Genomic DNA, 26,094 nt, shown 5'->3' on the forward strand with positions numbered 1-26,094 from the left:
TCAACAGGATGTAATGTTGTAGCATATAAGTGCTCATTGTATATCAGCTAGAGCCTTTTTTTAATAATTCTAGTACTTAGCAAAAAGGCCAATTCTGCACATATCTTCCCAACTTTGCATTTAGTCAAGCTCAGGTTGGTGGCTTGAAATTGGCCATGATGGGAGGTGTTTTTTGTTTTTTTTTTTTTAATCACTCATCATCAGGGAAATGTAAATCAAAACCACTATGAGACATCACCTTACACCTATCAGAATGGCTAAAACAAAAAAGACAGGAAATAACAAATGTTGGCGACAATGTGGAGAAAAAGGAACTGTCATGCACTGTTGGTGGGAATGTAAATTGGTGCAGCCACTGTGGAAAACAGTATGGAAGTCCTCAAAAAAATTAAAAATACCATATGATCCCATAATTCCACCACTGGTTATCTACCCAAAGAAAATAAAAATGTTAATTCAAAAAAATACATGTCCCCCCATCAAGGGAGTATTTACACCAAAAAAAAAATGGCAAAACTACAGACCTGAACCCTTTTTTTGAGAGCTGAACCAGCACACTGTTCAATGCTCTGTGGACATGGATTGGATTGGTCTAGATTGAACTGACTTCAGCTGGTAAGTGAGCTAAGGCTACAGGAAAACCAAAGCACAAGCTGAGAGGAAGAACTTCTCTGCGTAGGAAAGGCAGAGGAAGACCTTGGCTTTGGCACGACTGGCAGGTAAAAACAGAATCTGATTTTTTACTCTCAGCTAATACTCCCTGCAGCATATTATTTTACCCATCACTTTCACCATTGTCTCTTAAAAAAAGCATCAAAAAAGCTGAGTGAAATAGTCACTAACAAGCTTTAGCCCCATCAGAGCTCTGAATGCTGTAGGAGACAATTTCAAAGGCTAGTTCTCTTTGTGAAGAAGAATATGTCTGAGAAGATACAGATTATAATGAGTTATCGGAGATAAAAATAATTTTTAAAATCTAATATTGTAGAACAGAAAAAAATACCTTAATAATATAAGAAACTTTATCATCAAACATTAAAGGGAAATTAAGGAAGTTGTGAATGACACAGGAAAGCAAATATAAATACCCATAAATTGTATCAATACTCGGCCAAGGTAAGGCAGTAACATAAGAATACACCTGTCTCTTTTGGACGTCAAGAAACTATTTCTAAGTTCTTTGACAGAGATTGTGCTATTTCAAAGAGTGAATGAGAAAAGCCCATTAAAAAGCCATCACTTTATATAAATAAATTAACACATCCAAAGGCTGAAACACCTGAAATTAAGCTTGTAAGGACTGGTGTTCTAGTTCAGCCTCTTAGAAGGGGAGATTCCCTGAAGTTAGAGAGTCAAGTCCCGCCTTACATATGACAAAGGGTTGATGTGTGATGTTCTACTGGTATTGAACTAATGGAAGCATTTTACCCCAGTGACCTGCTTTGCCTGTTTAAGTTCAATCTGGTCATGCCATTCTTTTCTTTCAGTGAATTGCTAGGATCCCATTTGCTTTTATTAGCATGTAGACTACTCAAGACCTCAATCCTCCCCTCCATGAACAACCTAAGAATTCTAGAGACTTGCTTGGTTCAAAGGAGTCATTCCTACTTCCAACCCAGGTAAAACATACAAAAAAAAAAAAAAACCTTTTATTGCCCACCCTTCCAGTTGATTTAGCTGCCACCAAATGGTGACACAGTTAAACATTAGTCATGCACATTCCAGTAGATGCTTTTGTAGGGGATGGTCTTGCTGACTCCATATTACCCCCTTACTAAGTTCCAATATAATAATCCTTTTAATCCACCACTGTGTGTTTAACCACTGTCCCCCAAAGGATATCTGCTCTGATGGAATGAATGAAAGCAGACAAACTTGCAGGCTCATTCATATACTGTACCAAAGCCACCACCCCAAAATGCTTTTGGCCTTTTTGTCCAGATTCTCACTTACCTCCTGGTCAGTTTCATTCTGTGATCTACCGCGTCCTTTCTTGATGACCGGCTTTGAACCAGGCCAACCCTATAGTCCATGACTAATTTCCTTAAATTTGCATCATAGAGAGGAATTGGACCCTTGGTTCCTTCCTTCTAGAAGACCATTTAAGCAAATAATCTCAACACCTCTCCAGCCAAAAATCCCTGAGAGGAAAAACTTTCATTGAGCTGCTGCCAAGTGCCTCCTTATATGCACAGCTCTAAAAGAGTCACTTGAGTGACTTTTCTCAATAAATATCTCCTTCAAGGTGACTTGTATCTCTACCCATATGTATAGAAGGGGCATTTTTTTACGAATTCAATCTCATCAGGCACAAGCACTTTGTTGGAGAATATTAAGAACTGTGAGAAAACTTAGAAATAATGAAAGATACCATTTCATTTTGAGGATGAGAAGACAAACCTGGGGACATCTGATTAAGATCATACTCTACAAAATGGTGGTTATCAGAGGAGGAGGGGGATAAAACTGAAGGTGTTTAAGGGTACTAACTTGTAACGAGCAGTAAATAAGCCCTAGAGATCTAAGGCACAATATAGTGAATATAGACAATACTATTGTACTATAACTATGTAATATGATGACAACAACAATCATATTACAATATATAAATATATCAAGTGATATACTGTACACCTTACACTGACAAAATGCTACATCTCAAATCTACTCAATTGAAAAAAAATCCTACTCTAATTTAGCAAAAACCTGCTCACTTCTGTGCCCAGCATGTGGTTTTTACTACCTTATGATAGCATTCATATTTTGGACAGGCAACAAATTCAAAAGACTATTTCCTCCAGATGGGAGGGTGGATAGCTAGGGCAAAAATGAAGATTATCGGGATGGGGAGCCCATCCATCTTCTTGGTCAAATTTATCATCAACGTCTACTTCAATAACTTTGAAAATATTTCTTACAATTAACATTCTCAAATGCTTGAGAAGAATGGTAGGGAAAGCAAGATAAAAACAAGATTTTTCAGTCACTGAATTTCCATAAATGACATCATGAATTATATATTGCTGTTGCTAAGGAGATGTCAGAAGTACGTATCAGAAGGAAACAAAGAAATTGATTGCATCGAAGATGAGTAGTCACAGGCTTTGGAGAACCATTCTGCCTTTTGAGTTGTTATGATCAGTTCTCTATAGTAACAAAGACATATCAGTCTTCTAAAAATACCCAATCATTTACCCATTCAGCAGAGAACAAAGAAAAGATCAGTGCAGTGCTCATAAGCCTCTTCCATTTCATAGCACATAGGATGAGGGGCCCCTTTCCCGCCATATTTACCAAGAATATTTACCACCTCTCCTTGTTTGTTCCATGAGACAACACCCAATCTCCAGAATTTGAAGATTCTACCTTGAAAATTCTCAAATAGGAAATAACTCTTTTCTCTAAGTTAACAACTAATTTCCAGTCAGTGAGTAATTTTTTTCCTGAAACTTCCATCCAGTGGAAAACAAATGAAGAGGGAAAAACTTAAGTAAACAAATCTGAAAAAGAGGTCACGACACACAGAGATGGAGGCACCTCTAACAGTACCAGTAAAAGAAAGCAGGAGCTTAAGGTTTATCTCAAACAAAACCATAATTTTGACCAGCCCCTGATTGAGCCTCACCCCATGAATGACTTCCAGGGCCTTTGGCTCTTTGGGACTAAAGGAGAAAATTATTTTTAGCACAACTATTTGGAAACCTCTGAGAACTTGGATCTCTTTTTCTGTCTGGTACCAAAGCAAGTTTTTCGCTGAAGCTCTCATGAAAGATCCTCAGTCTCTTGTGGATTTAGAATCCTGGAGCAACCCACCAACCCAGAGCAAGGTACGGTGTTTACTCTTTTTATAGAACTTTGGCAAATGTAGATGCAGTGGCCCGTTTCATTATGGTAGCTTTCTGAGTTTATTAAACAGACAGCTCTGCTAGAAAATTCCATGAAACTGAAGGCCTGGGTTCAAATCTCTGGTCTGACATGAGCTGTGTGGCCATAGACAAGTTACCTGAGCTCTTGAGACATCAGTTCCCTGTCCGATCTACCACAAAAGGGTCTTTTGGAAAGATGATACGGACTTAACATTGCTCCGTAGACTACAAAATGTTTGCCTAATGTCAGCATTTTTTTACTGTTGTGCCATTGTAGCACTTTATATAAAGCAGCCAAAGCTTTGTAAATCACAAGCTGTTCTTTAAGGAGATATTGATGAATGAATATTTTCTTCATCCAACCTCTGTTGAGCCTCCACTGCAGACCAGTCTTGGTCCTAAAAATGTTGGTGGCACAGAGTTTATATTTTGGTGGAGAAAAAGCCAGTTAGATAGATAGCCATAACACAACGTGGGTGTGAGATGTTGCTTGCTGCATAGTGACAGAAGGGAAGGAATTCCATGGCCAGCAGGAGAGGCAGTTCCAAGGAGGGAGACTGGAGCCCCAAGGACAGAGCTGAGGAACCACACACCAGAAGCAGCTGGGACGTGAACACCTCAGGTCCCCACCCTGTCTTGCTCACTCCTAGAGCCACTCCTAGTGCAGCTAGAGAAAGATAGAGCCTGCTGTTGTGAAATCTCTTCCTCTGCAGGCCAAGGATATGTCATGTTTTGGCCACCCCTAGTTACCTATCTTTTTCCTAATGATTTCCAGGCAGAATACATTCTCAAGTCGAATTAATAATCAAGTCCAGCCCTTTGTCATGAAGTAATATTACAGTTCCCTCACATGATGTGGGAGAAAACAGGAGTGTTTGGAGACAAAAAGAGCTCAGTTCAAATCCTGCCTGTGCCATTTTACGGTTGTGTGAATGTGATCCCTCAAAGTCTCAATTTTCTTATTTGTAAAATGAAGATAATATCACCTACTGCATAAAAGCAGTGTAGCGATGAAGTAAACAGCGTTTTAGAACACCCAGCACAGTCATAAAAATACTAGTAGGTTCCCTGCATCTCAATTCATCTTATTTTGTTCACTTGGTATTTTGTATTGTGGGGAAATAGACATCATATATACTTTACCTTTGAAGCGTACATTTCTGGGGCAGCAAGTATATTCACACTGTTTTACAACCATCACACCACCATGCGTTTCCAGAACTTTCTCATCTTCACCAACTGAAACTTCGCACTCATTAAACATGAACCTCCCACCCCACTCCCCAGCCCCTGGTAACCACCGCTTGACTTTCTGTCCCTATGATCTTGACTATTCTAGATACATCCATAGGTAAAAATCATATAGTATTTGTCCTTTTGTGACCAGCCTATTTCACTTAGCAAAAAGTTCTCGAGATTCCTCCATGTTGTAGAATGGGTCGACATTCCCTTTTAATGGTTGAATAATATTCCATTGTATGTATATACCATATTGTGTTCATCTATTCATCTGTTGATCGCTCTTGTGAAGATTGCTGCTATAAACATGGATGTACAAATATCTGAGTCCCTGTTTTTACTTCTTTTAGATATATACCCGGAAGTGCAACTGCTAGATCATATGGTAATTCTAGATTACATTTTTTGAGGAATTAATTTACCATTTTGCACAGCAGTGCCCCATTTTACATTCTACCAACTGCATTTTTTTCCAGCTTTATTGAGATAGAAGTGACATATAACATTGTATAAGTTGAAGTTCTACAATGTGAAGGTTTGATACCTGTATGTATTGTGAAATGATTATTACAAGATTAGTTAACACCATCCATCACCTCGCATCATTATCATTTTTGTGTGCAGTAAGAATATTTTTTTGTGTGTAGTAATCAGGTGCAGTAAGATCTATTCTCTTTCAAGTATACAAGAAGACAGTATTGTTAATTATAGACACCATGCTGCACATTAGATACCCAAAACGTATTCAGCTTATAAGTGGAAGTTTGTATTATTTCAACAACATCTCCCCATTTCCCCCACCTGCCAGACCCTGACAACCACCATTCTACTCTCTGTTTCTATGAGTTCAGTGTTCTAGATTCCACATATAAGTTAGATCATACGTAGTATTTGTCTTTCTCTGACTTATTTCACATAGTATAATGCTTTTAAGGTTCATCCATGATGTCACAAATGGCAGGATTTCTTTCTTTTTATGGCTGAATAATATTCCATTGTATATATACCACATTTTCCTTATTCATTTGTCAATGGACATTTAGTTTGCTTCCATGTCATGGCTATTGTGAATAATGCTGCAATATATGTGGGACTGCAGACAGCTCTTTGAGATCCTGTTTTCATTTCCTTTGGATATATATGCGGAAGTGGGTTTCCTGGATCATGTGGTAGTTTCACTTTTAATTTTTTGAGAAATCTCCATATTGTTTTCCATAGTGGCTATGCCAATTTACATTCTCACCAGCAGTGCACAAAGGTTCCCTTTTCTTCATATCCTCAGCAAAACTTGTTATCCCTTCTTTTTGTTGATAACCATTCTGACAAATGTAAGGTGATATCTCATTGTGGTTTTGATTTGCATTCCCCTGATGACTAATGATGTTGAGCATCTTTCATGTACCTGTTGGCCATTTATATGTTTTCTTTGGGAAAATGTCTATTCAGATCTTTTGTCCATTTCTAATCAGATTATTTGGTTTTTCCTGTTGAGTTGTATGAGTTCCTTTTATATTTTGGATATTAACTTTCATTAACATGGTTTGCAGTTTTTTTCTCTCATTCTGTAGATTGCTTTTTCATTTTGTTGAAAGTTTCTTTTCCTATGCAGAAGCTTTTTAGTTGGATGTAGTACCACTTGTTTGTTTTTGCTTTGTTGCTAGTGTTTTGTTGTCATATCCAAAAATACTGTTGCCAAGACCAATGTCAAGGATCTTTTTCCCTACATTTTATTCTAGAGGTTTTATGGTTTTAGGTCTTCTATTTAAATCTTTAATCCATTTCAAGTTGATCTTTTGAGGGGTGTAAGTTAGGGATCCAATTTCATTCTTTTGCATGTAAATATCATTGTCCCAGCACCATTTTACTGAAGAGACTATTCTTTCCCCATGAAGGAAGTATTCTTGGCTTCCTTGTCAAATATTAGTTGACTGTATATACATGGGTTTATTTTACTTTTTAAAAAAAGGAATCTCAATCTGTGGGTGCATTGTCTAAAAGTTCAATATTTGCAGTGATTTATTCAGTATTTCTCCAAGTATTTTTCATGGCTCGTTTAGCAAGAACAAAGAGTTCTATCGCTAAAAATCTTACAAAACACTATATACGACATTCATGCTTTACAAATTCAAAATACACATTAACATAAAGCCTGTGAAATCTAAATTACCACAAAGTAAAAAGAGGTTTAAAAAACTAAAAACCTGTTACTTTGTAATCCCTACAGAAAAATAGGATACATTAACATCCCAGGACAGCTCTGTTCAAGATTAACAATATTTCCAGAGCTTTGATTTTCTCACTCCAAAAGAGAGTGATGTTGGAAAAAATACATTTTAACACATATTCTACATAAATTTGCATATTCAATGCAATCCTTCAAAATATTTTGTATGAAGAGTGACTGCAAATGTGTATGAGGTTTCTTTTTGTAGTTTTGAAAATGATTTAAAATTGGATTATAGTGTACGTTTAGTTGTATACTTCAAACTGGCCAAATTTATGGTGTGTAAATTAAATCTCAATAAAGAGATTTTTTCAAAAATATTGTAATGTTTATAAAGCCATGACCCGCATAGTTCAGTCCCAGCCAAAATAACCAAGTTCACTGCAAACCAGTGGGAAAATGGGTGAAGGATGGATTATTCACCATCAGGTGTTGAAAATATACAGTTTGATCCCTATCTCACACTTGTTATCAGAAACATTCTAGGGGCACCTGGGTGGCAGAGTTAAGTGTCCAACTCTTGGTTTCACCTCAGGTCATGATCTCAGGGTGGTGAGATTGAGCCCTGCATCAGGCTCCGCGCTCAGTGCAGAGTCTGCTTAAGATTCTCTCTCTCTCTCTCTCTCTCCTTCTCGCTCTCAAATAAATAAATAAATCTTCAACTGAAAAAAAAAAAAAAAAGAGGGGCGCCTGGGTGGCTCAGTCAGTTAAGCATCTGCCTTCGGCTCAGGTCATGATCCCAGGGTCCTGGGATCGAGCCCCGCATCGGGCTCCCTGCTCGGCGGAGAGCCTGCTTCTCCCTCTCCCTCTGTCTGCCACTCTGCCTACTTGTGCTCTCTCTCTCTGTTAAATAAATAAAAATCTTTAAAAAAAAAAAAGAAAGAAACATTCTAATAGGTCAAATATTAAATGTGAACAAATGAAACAACAAAAGAACTGAAAGTGGGAAAAATCTTTTTATTATCTTGAAGTGAGGAAGGCTTTTTAAAAACAATAAATTGAACTTCAAGAATGTTGGGGTTTTTTAAATATTTTATTTATTTATTTGAGAGCAAGAGCATGAGAGAGAGAACACGAGAGAAAGAGAGAGTCTAGGTTGGGAGGGAGGGACAGAGGAAGAGGGAGAAGGAGAAGCAGATTCCCTGCTGAGCAGGGACCCCCCCCCACCTTGACATGGAGCTCAGTCCCAGGACCTGAGCCAAAGGCAGAGGCTTAACCGACTGAGCCACCCAGGTGTCTCAGGAATGTTTTTATGATAAAAATATTCTTAAATGCTTTGACTAAAATGAAAAGGCAAACTGGGAAAAGCTATTTGCTGCTCATATCATAAACTATGTACAGTGTGTGTATATATATATATATATATATATATTGATAAGAGAAAATCTCTTAGCTACCTGAAAAGGCTAGGTACAGAAAGTTGAATATAGTGTGCCAACATGGAAGAAGGACACACAATAAACTAGCAACAGTGATTGCCTCTAGAGAGGGAAACTGCATGTCTGCAAGACTGGGAAGAGGGAGAAGAGATTTACTTTCATTGCATACACTTTTTTTAATTTTATAAATGTGCATGTTCTATCTATACCAAAAAAAAGTAAATATTTAAAATACTTCTAAATACTCTAGACTATGCAAAATTAAAACAACTCAAGTCTTTTGTTTGTATTTTTCAAACACGGTGAAAGGGACCCACAAACCTCCAGAATATTTCTTTAAGTCTCTCTTTTCTCTTTCCCTTGTAATAGACTCATAGTCCATTCTCTCTGGTTCTTCATCTTGTTTTTCACAAAACTCAGAACTGCCCCCCAAAAAAATCTCCTTCCTTGCCCACAACCTGAGTTTTTTGTGCCAAACACTGTTCTAGATGGTTGTAGAAGTCAATGACTAAGACAAAGTCCCTGACCCTCATGGAGATTACATCCTATCAGATGGAGATATACAATATTTTTAAAGCATAATAAAGGTAATAATAATCTAGTAAGTTAGAGGTGTTGAGTACAACGAAGAAGAGAAAACAGTACAGCAGAATGGGGGAGCGGTCAGGAGGTATGAAAGGCGATTGCAATGTTAAATATAGTGTAAGAATTGGCGTCAGGGAGAGGGTGGTATTTGAGCAGACTCACACAGGTAGATGAGAGAGTGAGACATGTAGACACCTTGGGGCAGAGAGTTCTAGACGGAGGGAAGAGACAGTATGAATGCCTTAAGGCAGAACATGTCTCACTCTCTCATCTGGATTCAGTCACTCTGAATTCCTTGGTGTTTCTCAAAGCGACTGGAGCTGGAGAGTGGGAAGGAGAGAAGAGGAAGATGAAGTCAGAGAAGTTAGGAGGTTGGGTGTCCAATCAAGGAGAGCCTTGAAGACCATGTACCATAAGGCTTTTGACTTTTAAGTAAAATGAAGAACCATTACAGGGTGATGCCACTGTAGTTTTCCATCATACCCCGCACCCCTTTGTTATCCTAGTAAATTGAATCCCAAGACTCAAGTGGCCACTTACCACCATGCTGTCATCATGCATCAGGCACCACATCATGTTGGTGTTCCAATGAGGATGGTCAATGGATAATCATTTTGAGTGCCTTTCAAAAATTCTAACTGGGTGGGACGGGGGGTGGGGAGGGGAGAGTGCCTGGGTGGCTCAGTCGGTTATGCATCCAACTCTTGATTTTGGCTGGGGTCATGATCTCAGGGTTGTGAGATGGAGCCCTGCTCTGAGTGTAGAGCCTGCTTAAGATTCTCTCTCCCTCCCCCTCTGCCCCTCCTCTTGTCCCCTCCCTATCTAAAAAAAAAAAAAAAAAAAAAAAATTCTAACTGGGGATGCTTCCAGCATTTAGACTACAGCACAGACAATATTCTAGTGCATTTGTCAATGAAAGGCAAACCATTTGTTCAATGAATACATCTGTTTCAGTTGTGTTCATTTTTACCTTCTTTGAGCACATTTTTGCCTGGCTATTGGAAATATTAATATCCTTCCAAGCACATCTTTAAAATTTCTGCTTCTTCTACCCACCATAACCTGGACCCTTACCACAAGCTTCTCTGTAGACTGATCCCCGACTATTGGCATGTTTGTGTTTTCAGCATCCACCAGTGTCTGAGATGTCACTGCCCAAAGTACCTTCTCTCCACATAATTTCAAGTCCCTTGTAGAACCAAATCCTGACCTTGGCTACAGGATCACATTCCATGTCTCTTTAAACACCTTTTTATGAGTACCTCCTATGAGCATGTTCTTCTCTTTCAAATTCCTCCTCAAAACCTCCTTTAATCAGTTTTTTACAAGAAAAAGCTAGCAATTTAATCACTGTAGTTTGTTTTAACTGTGGCAAGGGTATGGATAGAATGTTCTTTCCTTTTTTTTCATCCGGAACACCCTTGAAAGGGCTGGTATCTTTATGAGATCCTCTGGGCTCTTTCCTTTTTTTTCATCCAGAACACCCTTGAAAGGGCTGGTATCTTTATGAGATCCTCTGGGCGTCTCAGAAAGTGCCTTAATCCCAGTTGAGCAATGGGATCAGTAATTTTGAGTTTGTGCTATGTTATATCAGAGAGTACACCGCAAAAATGTTCTCCTGGAGTTGAGGGTGGGGGAACGTGCAGGGAGAGACACTGGTGACATGGAGATTTGGTCAAGGATACAGAGCCTATATTTGGGTAAGTTGCCTCAGTTTTTCACTAATAAGATTTCTAGGAATCAGGTTTATTTTGAACCACATGTGCACACTGTGCTTTTCTCAGTTTGTCATTCCTATGCTCTGGCAAATTTCTAGGTCTAATTCCAAGATGTTGCAATTTCCCCATGGGTATCATAAACCTGGTACGGTGTGCCTGGTTGATTTTCTGATGTGGCTGTCAAAAAGCAAGGAAACTCCATCCGATTTTTTTTCACATTTTATGATTATTTCCTTTGGGCGAGTATATGCCAGGCATATACATCAAGCGTTGTTGAGATTTCTTATTAAAGCACAGGTCCAACTATCCAAACACTATTAATTTACACTGCCCTAAAACCATGTGTATACATTGTCCCATCCAAAAAGCTGCTAATCCTAAGGACCATTTAGCCTAGAAAATCAGGTGTCCCAGCCTATACTACCCACCCCTCAGCTTATATGCCAAATGTCATGCTAATAAATGATCCGTCATTCTCAGGATCTTATTTGTGGAGGGAAAAACCGAGTCCTATTAAACCATAGCTGAAGAGACCTGTTGTCTGCTTCCCTAGAAGCATGTGACACCATGCATGGTTTAATTTCACTCAGCTCTTTAATTGAGCCTTGGTGCTAACACTTAATGGTTCACCAGGGCATTGTATCCTGCAGATTTTAAATTAAAGTTTGAGACCTCCCTGCAGGACATGCACAGTACTCCAATTAACACTAACTGGTTTTACACATGATTATCAAGTGAAAAACATGGTTTTCCTGAGAATGCCTCTTCTTTTCTCCGGCTTTAAAAAGCCCCTAAATTCTAAGGGAACGATCATGGATGCACCAAAGACTAGATATAGCAATGTCTAGTATAGTGTTTATATTGGCAGAAAACTGGAAGGAAATATCTACAATGGAGAATCATGTCCATAAAGGATAATGGAGAAAAATGCAACATTTTTTTAATGTTATGAATAATTTTTGACATGGGAAGATGCTCATGATATACTGTTAAGTGAAAAAGGTTGAAAAAATACAAGAGTGGCATAATATCTCTTTCCTCCACAGCACAGAAAGACCAGAAGGATGTGTGTATCAAAATGTAAATTATAATTATCTCTAGTGGTGAGAATAATGTTAATGTTTATCTTATTCATAAGCAATTCTAATTTTCTAAAAATAATGCATTATTTTTGCAAAAAGAAAGCATTATTTTTCAAAATCTGTCATTGACCCTACAGGAAAAAAAAAAAAATGGAACAAGTGGCTTTATTTTGAAATTGTTTAAATCAATCCTTCATCTCCACCAACCCTTCTGTGGGGTACTGAGATCTCTCTATAAGTAATGTGTTAATAGTTTCCAAGGGAATTCTGAGAGTAAACTGGGGTTTTATACACGCATGGAGAGGTGAGCACTGGAGTGAGTGACTGCAGATGCCCATTCTCGTGTTCATTTATGCCAAAACTCCCACCAAGGGTGCACTTATGTCCCTGTGTTTCTCTTCCAGAGCCAAAGATGTTTATCTTGCTCTATGTTACAAGTTTTGCCATTTGTGCCAGTGGACAGCCTCGGGGTAATCAGTTCAAAGGAGAGAGCTACTCCCCAAGGTATATCTGTAGCATCCCTGGCTTACCTGGACCTCCAGGACCCCCTGGAGCAAATGGTTCCCCGGGGCCCCATGGTCGGATCGGCTTTCCAGGACGAGATGGTAGAGACGGCAGGAAAGGAGAGAAAGGTGAAAAGGGGGCTGCAGGTAATGAACAATGAAGTTCCCTAAACTCTGCTCCTCTGTGCTCAGTGGGGAGTCTGCTTGGGATTCTCTCTCTCTCCCTCTCCTCTCCCTCTGCCGCTCCCCCCGCTCATGCTCACACACTCTCTCTCTCTCTCAAATAAATAAATATATCTTTAAAAATAAACGAATAAATGAACACCTCTGGTTCACCCCCACCTTAAACCGTTCCGTTCTTTGTTGCCTTTTCTAATAAGAATTGCTCCTGAAATCCCTTCTCTACTTCACTTTCCTTAATCGTAATTAATACTGAGTCCTCACTATGCCTTAGATACTGCTCGAGAAACTCTTTACGTGCAACCTTATTTTATTGTAATGACAACTCTTTCAGTGATGCCATTTTACAGATGAGAACACAGAGCAATAACATGGTTAAATTAATTACTGAAGAGGGAAATTCACTGCTAGTGAACAGCAGAGCTGGATTCAAACATTGATGCCCAAGACCACAGGGCGATCACAACCAGCAGGCAATGTCTGGATGTGCAAGGGCATGGATGGATAGCAGACAGATGGACAAGGAAGGGAAATGGACAGACAAAGCAGAGGTAGGAATCAGGAACCAAAAGCACAGGTGCCATCCTGCTCTGCGCTAATATCCAGAGCAAAGTTACATAAAAGACTTCTAGATTTTACTTTTCAGAGATGAAATGACAATAGTACTGTATACCCACCTTGCCTGGCTCATCTCTTTCCCACCTGTCCTGTAACAGCTGAAAAAGGTAGATTCTTATAGCTCTTTACAGCAACACAATTGCCCTCTACCACTTCAGTAATTTTTACTTTTTTCTCCACAAATAAGTTGGGCCAGGAAGATTGCCAGACCCTGCAATCCTTCAGAGTAAACCGAACTGAAATTCTAGAGAAGCCAGGTTAACTCTAAAAGAGGAAGTGATTTGGCATCAATCTTTGAAAACAAGTTTCTGAGTATAAAGCCTTGGACAAAAGATAGGAAGAGAAAAGTTAATCCATTCTAAGAAATAAGTCTCTATCTAGTCATTGCACCTGATTTACTGGTGTTACGTGAAACAGTAGCACAATATATATGCAATTTACCGGATAATAATTCATTTCTGGATTTGTCACGCAGAAAATACTTGGAAAATTGGTAGCTACCAAATGTGTATGAATATTATTCAATATTAGATAAAAAATCTTTAGGTAAAGGTTCAACATCTTATCTATGGTAACACCTATGAATATAACTTAACTGCTGTGTCATGATCATGAACAGCCTTGAAATCCTGTAAGAACACCAGGATCAGAGTTACATATGACCAACACTTTTAGTTTACTGTGTCTGGAAGCAATAATGTAGTGCTTACCCAAGCAGACAACGGAGTCCGTAGGATTTAGGCTCAAATCTTGGCTCCTTCAATTACTAACTTAGTATCCTTGGGCAAATAGCCACTTTTAGCCTCAGTTCCCTCATTTGTAAATTGGAAGTAGTAAGGCTGATTGTGATGATTAAGCACAATAATACATGCAAAACACTTGGTAGAAAAGCTGCCATGTGGTAAGCACTCAGGAAATGTTAGCTGTCGTTACATATCACACAGTGCTCTGCAAACGTGAGTCACAGCTAAGTTCCTGAATATCCAAAGTCATATAATAAACTAGAAATGAGTGATGGGTTTCATGAGGTAGTTCTAGTGTCATTTAAAAATAGGTATGTGGCTATGCATTCAGATTAAATTGAATGTTCATAATTGCTACAATTTTAACCACACGAGGCTGGCTACAGCCCCATATTCATCTATCCACCCATGCATTATTCTTCAACAAGATTCTTGTGTACATATTGCTATCTGGTATTATTCTACACCAGTGTTTCTCAACCTCCACCCTAATGACATTTGGGGCCAAATAATTAGTTATGTAGGATGGATATCCTATGCATTGTAGGACAATGCCAATATAGAAACATATAATTATAATATTCATCATCCTCATCATCATGGCCATTTATTAAGAACTGTGTCAGGAATTTTACATTTAGTACTTAATGTCTACCATAACCTTTATAACCTGTTAGAAGTCTTTATAATCAGCAATAATAATGTTACAGTGAAAATATTTAAATTAAAAAATAAAATGACTTCCCAACCTGAGATGACTTAAATCCAATATACACAAATACACATATAAGAATCTGTAACAGCCAAGAAATGTAGGAATGCCTTTGTGACCAATGAAGAAAAATACACCCCATTTACAAACAACAGTAACGGAGCTCTGCAGCTTTGGGGACAAGCTTTTAATGCAGCTGGAACTGGACACAACATGGATGGTACCCTTTGATTCTTCTGTCCCCTTGAATGACACCACATATGTTTTCTCATTCATGTACCCTTGGTAAACATGCCCATTACATGCATCCAACCAAGTGCAAACAGAATCAAGCATAGTTTTGTCCAACTTCTCTACTTTAAATTACAAGTACAGAACTTGTTATACCAAATTAGAAATTTTCTGTTAAACATATCTGCCTCCCTCTCTGGTCTATAGCAATTACTCTTGTAGCATAATCTCACCATTTAATTTAATCTGAATGCACAACCCTATAGATATCTTCAAATAACACTAGAACCACCTCATGAAAGAGATCATTCTAGTTTATTATATGGCTTTAGATATTCATGAACTTAGCTATGACCCATATTTGCAGATCACAGTATAATACATAGTAACAGCTAGCTTGAGGGTGGAACAGGTGTCATTCATGTCAAGGTCCCACTCAGCCCATAGCATAGTGCCTGGCATTTAGTGGGTGGTCAATCAATATTACATGATTTAGATGTATGTATTCATGCACACATAAATCCATGGATGGATGGATGGATGGATGGGAGAAAGAAATAGCATTGAAGAAGAAATCTTTGTAAGCCCATTTCCTAGAGAACTAAGAAGAAATCCTTAGTCAGTACCTAAGTGTAGACTAACCACTATTCCATAATTCTCCTCTTTACCCAAGCATATGTCTAACTGAATAGGAAGAAGGAGAGTGATGTATCCCTTCTTTCCATTATTCATTAATTGGCCCTTAGCACAGCTGTAAATCCTTCATGCAAACAGGAAGAATTACTTCAAGTTATTATAGTTAATCCTTGATTATCTATTTCAATGACCATAGAAAATCCAAACACTGAGATTGGACTTAAATCCAATTCTTCATATTGCAAGTGGAGTATTTGAAACACAGACAAGAAGTGACTTGCCAAAAGTCATAGAGGCAGGAGGACTGGAGTACATAATGAAATTTAATAGTCAAAATTGTTGCTGATGCCAAAAAGTTTTTTTATTAATATGTCAAAGATCACTCATGGAGACAGCAAAAGTTAAGCTCCTATTGAAAATAAAAATAACAATTTAGAAGTTGTGGTCCTTAATTCACAAGTAAATTTAACAGTAAAATAGTATTCATATTTTATTTCTACCAAAAAAAAGCAAAAGATCAGACTATTATGGCCTTATTTCAAGAAATATACCAGAGTATATTCTGGCTGGGACCAGTGGAATTTCAACTTCACAACAAAAGCCACCTAGAGCTTGAGGACAGTTCTGTGATCAGTATTAACACTGATCCCATCACGAAAAAAAGGTTTCATTCATTATTAGAATCTTCTGTGCATCATAAATTGTTAAACAGCCTCTTTCCAAAATTATTAAAACAAAATACTGTATGTTTTAAGGGTGAAGCATTAATTCTCCTCAAATTTACATTATCCAGAACATTTCATTCCTACATTTGCCAAATCACTGAAAAATAATTAAGCTCATACACTGATATACATGTAGTATTAAAATAAAAGAATATTTTCTTTTATTTGAGCACTATCAAGATAAAAAGGCTTAGCTTAATAAAAGTTCCTGAGAACAAATACATAGTTAAGAGTGAAACTACACAGTATATCAGTAATATACTTTCCCTGACTACAAAAGTACATCATAAATTACCAATAATTTGGATACTTTTTGAGGGTATATCATTATACAAGCATTATTTATGTAATGGATTTGACCATAAAAATTAAATGACATTTTCATGCTTTGTTATTATATATATATGGTTTAAAAATTAAATAGATGTTGCTTATCCCTTTCAACCAATGATCACAATTTCTCTTCATTTAGCCTATGGTTGATCTGTAGTTATAAAGATTTGGACAAACAGAAAATATTTCACTGTGGTGATTTTGAATTTGTTGAAATCCTTTCACAGATATTATGTCTTTTCTATATATAAGGAGACCCAGAGAAATTAAGGGACTTGCCTAAAATGATACAACCATTTAGCTGCAGAGCCAAACAGAATTTAGGATTCTTGATTCCAGCCCCACAGGTAAGAGGCACTTTGATGAAGGGGAAGCATCATTACACTAGGACTTGGATTCCAGTCCTAGCCTTGCTACAGAAGCGAGTTTCTTCACCTTTCTGGGACTGTTTTGTCCTCCAAAAAAGAACTACTACACAGTGGTGGCCATCACAGTTGTTTGGTTATTGTAGCATATTGAGCCCTCACTATGTGCCAGGTGCACTTTACAATGTACACTCTAGCCCCTGACCCAGAGGGATGCTCAGGCTCCAGAGTCAGGCAGGCATGAGTTCAGGTCACAGCTCCATCACTTACTAGCTATTCTCTTGAGCAAACTAACTTCTCTGTGGCTCAATCTCCCCATCTGCAATGGAAGCAATAACAATTTCCTAATCCATAAAGTTGTTTCAAGACCTAAAGAAGACAATGCCTGTGAATAAAGTGCTGTCCCTGGTACATAGTAAATGTTGAATAAATATGAGCTAATCTAATTTTCATTAATTCTTGTATTATTAATACCAATAGAAGTAGGATGGGGCATAAGACAAAATAGCCTCTAAGGATTCATCTGGTTCTGTCTGCCCCCATGACCTCACTCTGGGGAATAATATCATTATGCTCATTGAATTTCTCCTGTAGTGACAAATACTATATGTGACTGATTTTGCTGCAAATGATCCACCATCAAAATAACATTTAAATGATTTCTCATGTACTCAGGAAAACTAACCTGTAATTCTGATGACAATTTTCTATTTCCATTTTAATGCATCAGTGATTTTTTTTTTTTAAAGATGCATTCGTATTTAGTAGTGTACTGTTGAAAGTTGATTGGAGAAACACATTTAGGGTGTGCTGGCACTATGTGGGGCATGCTATTTGTGACTGTACATTTGGAGGAACCATTAATTAAACTGTAAACTCTTTTTAAAGGTTTGAGAGGTAAGACTGGACCACTGGGCCTTGCTGGAGAGAAAGGGGACCAAGGAGAGATTGGGAAGAAAGGACCCATGGGACCAGAGGGAGAAAAAGGAGAAGTAGGTCCAGTTGGGCCTCCTGGAGCAAAGGGGGACAGAGGAGAGCAAGGGGACCCAGGGCTGCCTGGAGTTTGTAGATGTGGAAGCATTGTACTCAAATCTGCCTTTTCTGTTGGCATCACGACCAGCTACCCAGAAGAAAGGCTACCAATTATATTTAACAAGGTCCTCTTCAATGAGGGAGAGCATTACAACCCTGCAACAGGGAAGTTCATCTGTGCCTTCCCAGGGATCTATTACTTTTCTTATGATATCACATTGGCAAATAAGCATCTGGCAATCGGGCTGGTCCACAATGGGCAGTACCGGATAAAGACCTTCGACGCCAACACAGGGAACCATGATGTGGCTTCGGGGTCCACAGTCATCTATCTGCAGCCAGAAGATGAAGTCTGGCTGGAGATCTTCTTCACTGACCAGAATGGCCTCTTCTCAGACCCAGGTTGGGCAGACAGCTTGTTCTCCGGATTTCTCCTGTATGTTGACACAGATTATCTAGATTCCATATCAGAAGATGATGAGCTGTGATCAGGACTCATGTCCTGAATGTTCCAAGATTCTTGTGGCAGACACTTTGATTTAATCTGGGGCCCTAGAAGGTAGAGCAAGCAGAAACGAGATCCAAAGAGACTCCCACTCAGATTCCAAAGCACTTACAGAGAATTCTAGCAACATCTATTAAAACAAGATGAACCACCAAATGGTTGAAACCACACCAAAATGAATTCTATAAAACAATAACCCCAGATAAGAATCCTCTCGAAAGCAATGTTCATAAATATTTAAACAAATTAAAGACAATGTTAACAAATTTTCTATTAAACTCCCTGAGTGATAAAATCAGCTGGCAATGATATTGTCTCATTAAATCTTCATAAAATTACATTTTTGCTTGCTACTTAAGAGAATCATAACACCCTAGACAAAGTCTTTAACAATTCTCAAAAGTCAAAAACTAAGGGTAAGAGATACTGAGTAATTTCAGGCAAGCTAAAGTGAAGTGATAACTTCCTTTGTTTTATTATTTGTTCCTTCACGCTCGTATATGTATTCACTCAACAATTCTTTAGTAAGCCTCTGTGACCCAGACACTGTGGTGGTGGGTCAGATTTAATAGTGAGTTAAAACAAAATCTCTACGTTCATTCAGGCTGGTGTGTGATGAGCATACCATCAAATTCAGTGAGATGAGCACCTGACAGACTGACTCGAAGCTGGACGCACATGGGAGCTGCTCTGTCCTGGAGAAGGGGGCCAGAGAAACTTTCACACACGGAAAAATGCTAAGCATTCTAAGTGGTGTGTGTTTAAGGAGGTGGGAGGAATACAAGGGAAACATGAATCAGCAGCTGTATTCACCCCATCTCACCCTCAAAACACCACTGGTATTTGCCATCGGAAAGGGGTAAAAAACTCAGAAATAGAGGGGGCCCGGGAGGGGTAATAGAAATGAAGAAAAACAAGTTATTGAGATCAGCCAGGAGGGCATTCTCCTAAATCCTTTAGCTTGACAATTTCCCAAGACAATTATTATTCCTCTTAGCTTGCGCACAAATGAGGGCACTACTTTACATTGTCAGGAGGCATTATTTCTCATGGATTTCCAAGGTATTGAATTCAAGTAAAGTAAAACATATGTCCACTGATTTACAGTGAACTGATGGGGGTGAACGGGAGGAGGAGGGAGAGAGACCAGACGTCTGAGCAAATAACTGTCCCTTCCAAGCCTCAAGGCTCCCGCAGTCCAGCCATCTCTCAGGGTGGGCATCTGGTTCCCCACTGCAGCACAGTTCCTCACCGTTCCATCCCAGTCAGGATTCCCTCCCATCTGCCACACCCTTAGCTGACAGTCGTAGGATTCCCTTACTCTCTTCCTTTTTGGTGGCTTCTAATCCTCCTTCCATGTGTTCCCTCTTGGTCCATTCATTTGATAAACATTTTTATGCCTCCTCTGTGTGAGTCACCACAGGGTTCTGTGATGGTGGGGGAACACCAAGGTGAACACGGCACAGCCCCTGCCACCCAATTTCTAAGGACACGAGAAAGGATATGACATGTATACACATACACAAAATACCAAGAATTCTGGAAATGAGCAGGCTAAAATATGCTAAGTGCTAAACTGGACATAGAAACAAATGCTCTGGAAGAAATGCTGAGGGGAACAGGTTTACTCTCAAATTGAGGGGTGAGAGAGGAGGACTTGGGAAATCTCCTCTGCCCCCTGCGCCTTCCATGGTAGGTGGGACGTAGAACAGCCAAATTGGGGACAGAGGTAATAACGGGGACAAAGCATGAAAGTAAGAACAGAGACCCAGAAAAGCCTCAAATGCCAGCCTGACAAATGTGGACTTCATTTATGAGGAACCATGGAGAACCTGTGTGCCCCAGAGCTGGGGACTTCCATGATCAGAGGGGACATTGGCAGTGATCAAGTAGCAGCATGTAAGGGCAATGCTCACTTCTCCCATCCACAGACCTACCTCCCATCATCTTCTTCTGCCTGCCATGCTTTGCTCCATTGGTTGCTCTCCTCTGGAGTCGGGACACAGGTCTGGAAGGCCAAGAGCAATGAAAGTAGAAAAGAAGAGAAAGCAAAGGTGGTTTGAGATAGTCACCTGCTTCTACATAATAGCTGGACCTGGAAGGCCAGGCTACAGAGTGTAAAAAAAAACAGCCAACAGCAGAAGCTCATCTGGGGAACACGAAAATATGGGCCCTTTGAAGACCATGGGATTTGCTGGAGAACTCGAAATGGAGGAGTTATTGTAGACAGTCATGACCCACAAGATTATTGTGTAATTTAAATTTTTTTCTGATCATGATCCATTCATGCATTCATTTTGTGGACATTGTTTACTTATCTTTTAAATGTTTCTTTCATTATAGCTTTGCGCAGTGGCAGTATCGTAGCCAATGAGGTTTATCCGAGGCGCGATTATTGCTAATTAAATGTTTCTTTCATTATGAAGCCTATTTTGAGTAGCCTTTTTAAACTCGTGCTTCTTCAGCTGGTTTGAGGCCCAAGGATGAATTTTATTTTGAAATATCTGGTGGGCTGGTGATGGGGACCAGAGAGCTAAAGTGAGAAAGGAAAGACTATTTTGGTATTAAAAGGATAAACTCCTTAAGCAAACATAGGTGTCTTTTGTTCCTCAAAAAAGAAATGACAGATACCATTTATCCACATTTATGGGTATTTGTGTAAAAAAAATAGACAACTGATTTTGGTTTAAAAAAATTCTAAGTCTCATTCCAATCATTCTTTGAAAGGGCTGACTTGTAATGAATATATATTAAGAGAGATTTATTAACTATATAACATCTTGTTCCAGAAAGGATTTAGAGTCACTTGCAAAGATAGATAAAACACAGAAAGAATGCATTAGTCAGAATCAGGTGAGAATAAAAGAGCAAAACAAATTTTTTAAAAAAGTGACACCAACACAAAACATGTGTGTGCTTGTGTAGCACAATTTCAGGACACGTGTGTTTCCTTGTACTTGTGCATGCAAAAGGGCATTCCCGGGTCATTCATCATTGTGAATGATGTTGTTTGCGGTAATAAGAAAGTTCTATAAACTCTGAATATACTTCTTCTCTGCCACTCTGTGAAAAAAGACCATGGATATAAAAATATTTCAGAAATCGGCTAACGTGTTGTCTGATACCTTCTTCTCTCTCGCCTTCTGTAGCCTCCACTTCCAGCAAACAACATCCACACCCACCCTGTCACCAAAGCCAAACCTAAGGGACATTGTGGCTGTTGCTGTTCCCTTCCCCGCTGGATTTTGTTCAGTATAAAATCCTTAATGTTTCCAGCTCTTACATGTACAGTTCTGAGTCATTGCATCTTTCCATCCCCAATGCCAAGGTTTCATTTGTATACTCATCATTACTTCCCCAGACGAGTAAAAACTTTCTGATTGACCCTCTGCCTCCAGATGCAACCCTCCAATCCATTCTCCACAAATACAGGTATGATCGTGTCAATCCACAGCTTAAAGGCTAGCAATGGCCCTCCAATCCCTCTAGTACGAAAGGGTGCTGGAACTTTTGGGCACTTTGCTAATCTGGTATTCATTCCGTATCTTTTTTCTGGTATCCATACCTAATTTCCTTCTGAAGGACCACCCTCCTTTACATGCTAAGTCTTTGAGCTTCTAAATGGAATTGACTCATGTACTATATAAATCCCTGGCCTGAACAATCAGAGCATAGCCTTCCACTCACCAATATAATTGGTTTGGGCGACTCAATCAGAGCCTGTGAGCCTCTACGAGCTATCTTACCATCACAGAGCATAATGGACCGAGATAGAGAGTCACTTCAAACATTAGACATGCCTGTAGCCAGTCTTCCCTTGGACTTGCCATTCCATTCCCTTTTTACCAAGCCCTTTTGAGGTGGGTATTCAACCACTTGCAAAAGATAACCTACCTAATATTAATACAAACATCCTTTAGCAAGGCACATTAGGCCCTTTGGGATCTAGCCCCTGCTTACTTTATAGTCACATTGCCAAAAGTCACCACATGAAACCTATAATCCAAACGAATGCAAGATACCCACGGTTGTAGGATGCCTTGTTCCTGTGTGCCTCAGACCCTTTGCACACACTGTTTCGTTTGCTCATCATGCCATTGCTGTCTTGTCTGCCTGCCTAGCTCACCTTTTAAGACTCAGCTAGGAAGTTTCTTCATTTTCTCTAATATTCCTCTTCCCCTGTGCCCAAGAGGAATTATAGGGGACCTCACACATCTTCCTAATGATCTGGGAACTAGTGCAGTTACAACAGCCATAGTGAACAATTGGCACTATTTCGAATGCTTTACGTGGATTAGCTCACTTGGTCCTTACACCAATTATTCTCTCTATTTTACAGATGAGGAAACTGAGAGACAGAAAAGATAAGAAATATGTTATCTAAATAGGGTCACAAAGACCCAGGCAGTTGAGCACCGGAGCCCGCTCTTAATCATCATGCTGGGTCCTTCTCCTATTACACACTCGTTCCACAGTTGTGCGTCACTGCGCTGCCCATATATTTCTTTTTTTTTTTAAGATTTTATTTATTTATTTATTTATTTATTTATTTATTTATTTAAGAGAGAGACAGACAGACCGAGAGCCAGCACGAGTGAGGGGAGGGGCAGAGGGGGGAGGAGAGAATCTCAAGCAGACTCCACATTGAGTGCAGAGCCTGACGTGGGGCTCAATCCCACAACCCTGAGATCATGACCTGAGCTGAAATCAAATCAGACGCTCAACCAACTGAGCCACCCAGGCGCCCCTGCACTGCCCATATGTTACTACATTTGGCTATCTATCCTATTCATCTTTATACTCAAGGGCCGTACACGGTGCTGGCCTTAATACGTCTCAATAAAAAAACGTGATGAATTGATCAGTGCCAAGTTCTTTTAAGCCTCAATCTTTACATGTGTTTCACAGACGAATTATTGCACTGTGGGAAAAGTATCCCATTCCTCCATCCTCTTCCTTTGATGCTTGTAAATATCATTTTCTTCCTATTTCAGCTAAGCCCATCACAATCGGGACTGGCTCCTGCCTGATCAAAAACTGCAGTGTGGCTCGACCAGGGGGCTCTGCAAACTCTAGGGAGACAAAGCTGCTCTAAGCTCCCTTTCTCTGCACAAGAAACAAAGACTAGCCCTGGGATAGGTGCCGAGTCTATGGGTCAGGTTTAGTTCTGCCAAGGAGAACTCAGGCAATCTTTTACATGACCATGTTTATCGTCATGCTGAGAAAAATCAGGCAGCCTGAATTCCTCTCTGTTTTCCTCACAAGAGAGTCCGTATAGTTAGGACGCGCGCGCGCGCACACACACACACACACACACACACACACACACACACACACACATTCTTGTCCAGATTAATCCTGACAGAAGCCAGGAGCAAGCAGGACTACACTGTGCACAGGCCTCCTGTGTCCCGAGTATGGTTGGTACTCAAGTCTAAGACATGCCGAATACGTTGGGTAACTGAAGAGTCCTTCGGAGAAAAAAATTTTAAACACACACACGTAAAATTTTCAAATAGGAGTGTTCAAAAAACAAAAAACAAAACATGAAAAAAAAGCGAGAAACTATGCCCTCATCCCAGTGCCCTCTTGCTATGGCCAAAATATTTCTTTCGTGTTTTGTTTAAGATACAAAAATCACAAAGTCTCCAATTTCTGAGAACGTATGTCAAGAAAATAATTACTGGGCACCTGGGTGGCTCAGATGGTTAAGCATCTGCCTTCGGTTCAGGTCATGATCCCAGGGTCCTGGGATCGAGTCCCACATGGGGCTCCCTGCTCGGCGGGAAGCCTGCTTCTCCCTCTCCCACTCCCCCTGCTTGTGTTCCCTCTCTCGCTGTGTCTCTCTCTGTCAAATAACTAAATTTAAAAAATCTTTAAAAAAAAAAAAAGAAAAGAATTACTAATGTGTGCAAAGATTTAATTACAGAGAGAGCCTTGCAGGAAAGTTTATAATATGGAAAAGTGGGAAATAGCCTAAGTGATAATAGAATATTGGTTAAATGAGCTGTGATACATTCATCCAACAGAATATATGGAGTGTCATAAAAAATGGTGAGGATGGAAATGCATTGGCACTGTAAGATCTTCATGAAACACAAACAGAACAAAGTGAATTACTAAAAAGCATTTCTGTAATTATCCCACTTTTAAAGGGTGATTGCATATGTGCATAGAAAAAGTTGAATGAAAATAAGTGATTAATGCGGATTTTTTAATTTCCACACTTTTGATCTTCGTTTTCATTTTTATAATAAACATATTTTACTTATTTTACATAAAATGTGTTTATATAAGTTCTTGGATAGTCAGAATAGTTGTACACTATTATGCTCCCAAAGGATTGCAGAGAAAAGTCTAAGGAGAGAGGAAAAAAAAAAAAACTAAAATTGTAAGTTACATGTGAAACATCATCCTTTAAGTTTTCTGGTGGCATACCTGGATGTCTATTCCAGAGGATTCTTTAAAGTAAGAATAAACCAGAATAATCCTAGTTTATATATTTTTAAAATTATCCCACCCTAACTTGAACAGGGAAGGAAATGAGTCTTGAATTGACATCATTTTATTGCGTTTTATTAGTCCGGAACTATAAACCCAATGGATTAACCACAGTATGAAGTCATTCCGAATCGATGCATCTGTCAGATGGCAAAGGCATTTATGAGCAGCAATATGAAGAAGACCACGTCCATGGCTTCACTCCGTGCCATCATGAAGGTGGCAGAATTTATTGAAATAAAACCTTGCCCAATCTAGTCAGAATTCCAAGAACTTATCTGAAAGCACTGGAAGTAGAAAAATCATAAACTCTAAGGGGTTGCATAGATACTCATACATTTTCTTTTACCAGATTGCTTGTGAGATGCTGCCTTGGCTGAAATAAAGAGCAGGAAAAGGCAGTCTCTGTAATCTATCCCTACCACAGCTTCAGATAACATTCTTGGCACTGCAGTACATCCCTGTTGTTATTGAAATTACTCTGAAATAATGAAAAGGAGTTGTAAGGATCTTCTACAGAAAACGCCCAGGTCTGACTATACTGACAACTAAAATTAAAGTGCAGCCACCTGAAGTGGTCCAGCTGGTCAGACTACTGGCAAAAAATAATTCTATGGTTGGTAGGGGAGACTGCCAGCTTCCAGAATACATATTCATCAATATACCAAGACACAGGCACACACACACATGGTCCATACCCACTTGACTCCCCCTAGGCATAAAATTCTGATTAAATTCAGGATGTCCAATCAAGTTTGGATTTCAGGTAGCTACAACAAATCATTATTGCGTATAAAGATGTCCCAAGTATTTCACTGGGAGCCTTGTATTTTTATTTGCTAAATCTGGCAACTCTACTCCCCTAGAATTCACCTGCAAAGGCGTAATGTGAATCCAAGTGACCTTCAGAAAAGCAG

At 39.2% G+C, this 26,094-nt stretch overlaps 1 protein-coding gene and 1 pseudogene across 2 annotated transcripts; both read left to right on the forward strand.

Annotated features, from left to right (window-relative positions):
* The first annotated feature begins 3,760 nt into the window (after positions 1-3,760).
* Positions 3,761-18,659, forward strand: C1QTNF7 (C1q and TNF related 7). Of its 2 annotated transcripts, none has more exons than XM_032397390.1 (3): positions 3,761-3,827; positions 12,498-12,743; positions 18,028-18,659. In XM_032397390.1, the coding sequence occupies exons 2-3, from the start codon at positions 12,506-12,508 to the stop codon at positions 18,657-18,659; spliced, it is 870 nt and encodes a 289-aa protein (XP_032253281.1). In that variant the 5' UTR covers positions 3,761-3,827; positions 12,498-12,505. The 2 variants fall into 2 exon arrangements, with proteins under 2 accessions (XP_032253281.1, XP_032253289.1); XM_032397398.1 differs by lacking the exon at positions 3,761-3,827 and adding an exon at positions 4,034-4,049.
* A 2,358-nt stretch (positions 18,660-21,017) lies between these two features.
* LOC116630381 lies at positions 21,018-21,179 on the forward strand (annotated as a pseudogene).
* The last annotated feature ends 4,915 nt before the right edge of the window (positions 21,180-26,094 follow it).

The sequence above is a fragment of the Phoca vitulina genome, unplaced genomic scaffold, assembly GCF_004348235.1.
Source record: "Phoca vitulina isolate PV1807 unplaced genomic scaffold, GSC_HSeal_1.0 scaffold3, whole genome shotgun sequence".
NCBI classification, from domain to species: Eukaryota; Metazoa; Chordata; class Mammalia; order Carnivora; family Phocidae; genus Phoca; species Phoca vitulina.

What these genes read in the sequence shown, in the direction of transcription:
- C1QTNF7 (XM_032397390.1), top strand. Translation starts at nt 12,506, where the DNA reads ATGTTTATCTTGCTCTATGTTACAAGTTTTGCCATTTGTGCCAGTGGA. An exon ending in AGGTGAAAAGGGGGCTGCAG is followed by an intron (nt 12,744 to 18,027) that starts GTAATGAACAAT and finishes CTCTTTTTAAAG; the next exon opens with GTTTGAGAGGTAAGACTGGA.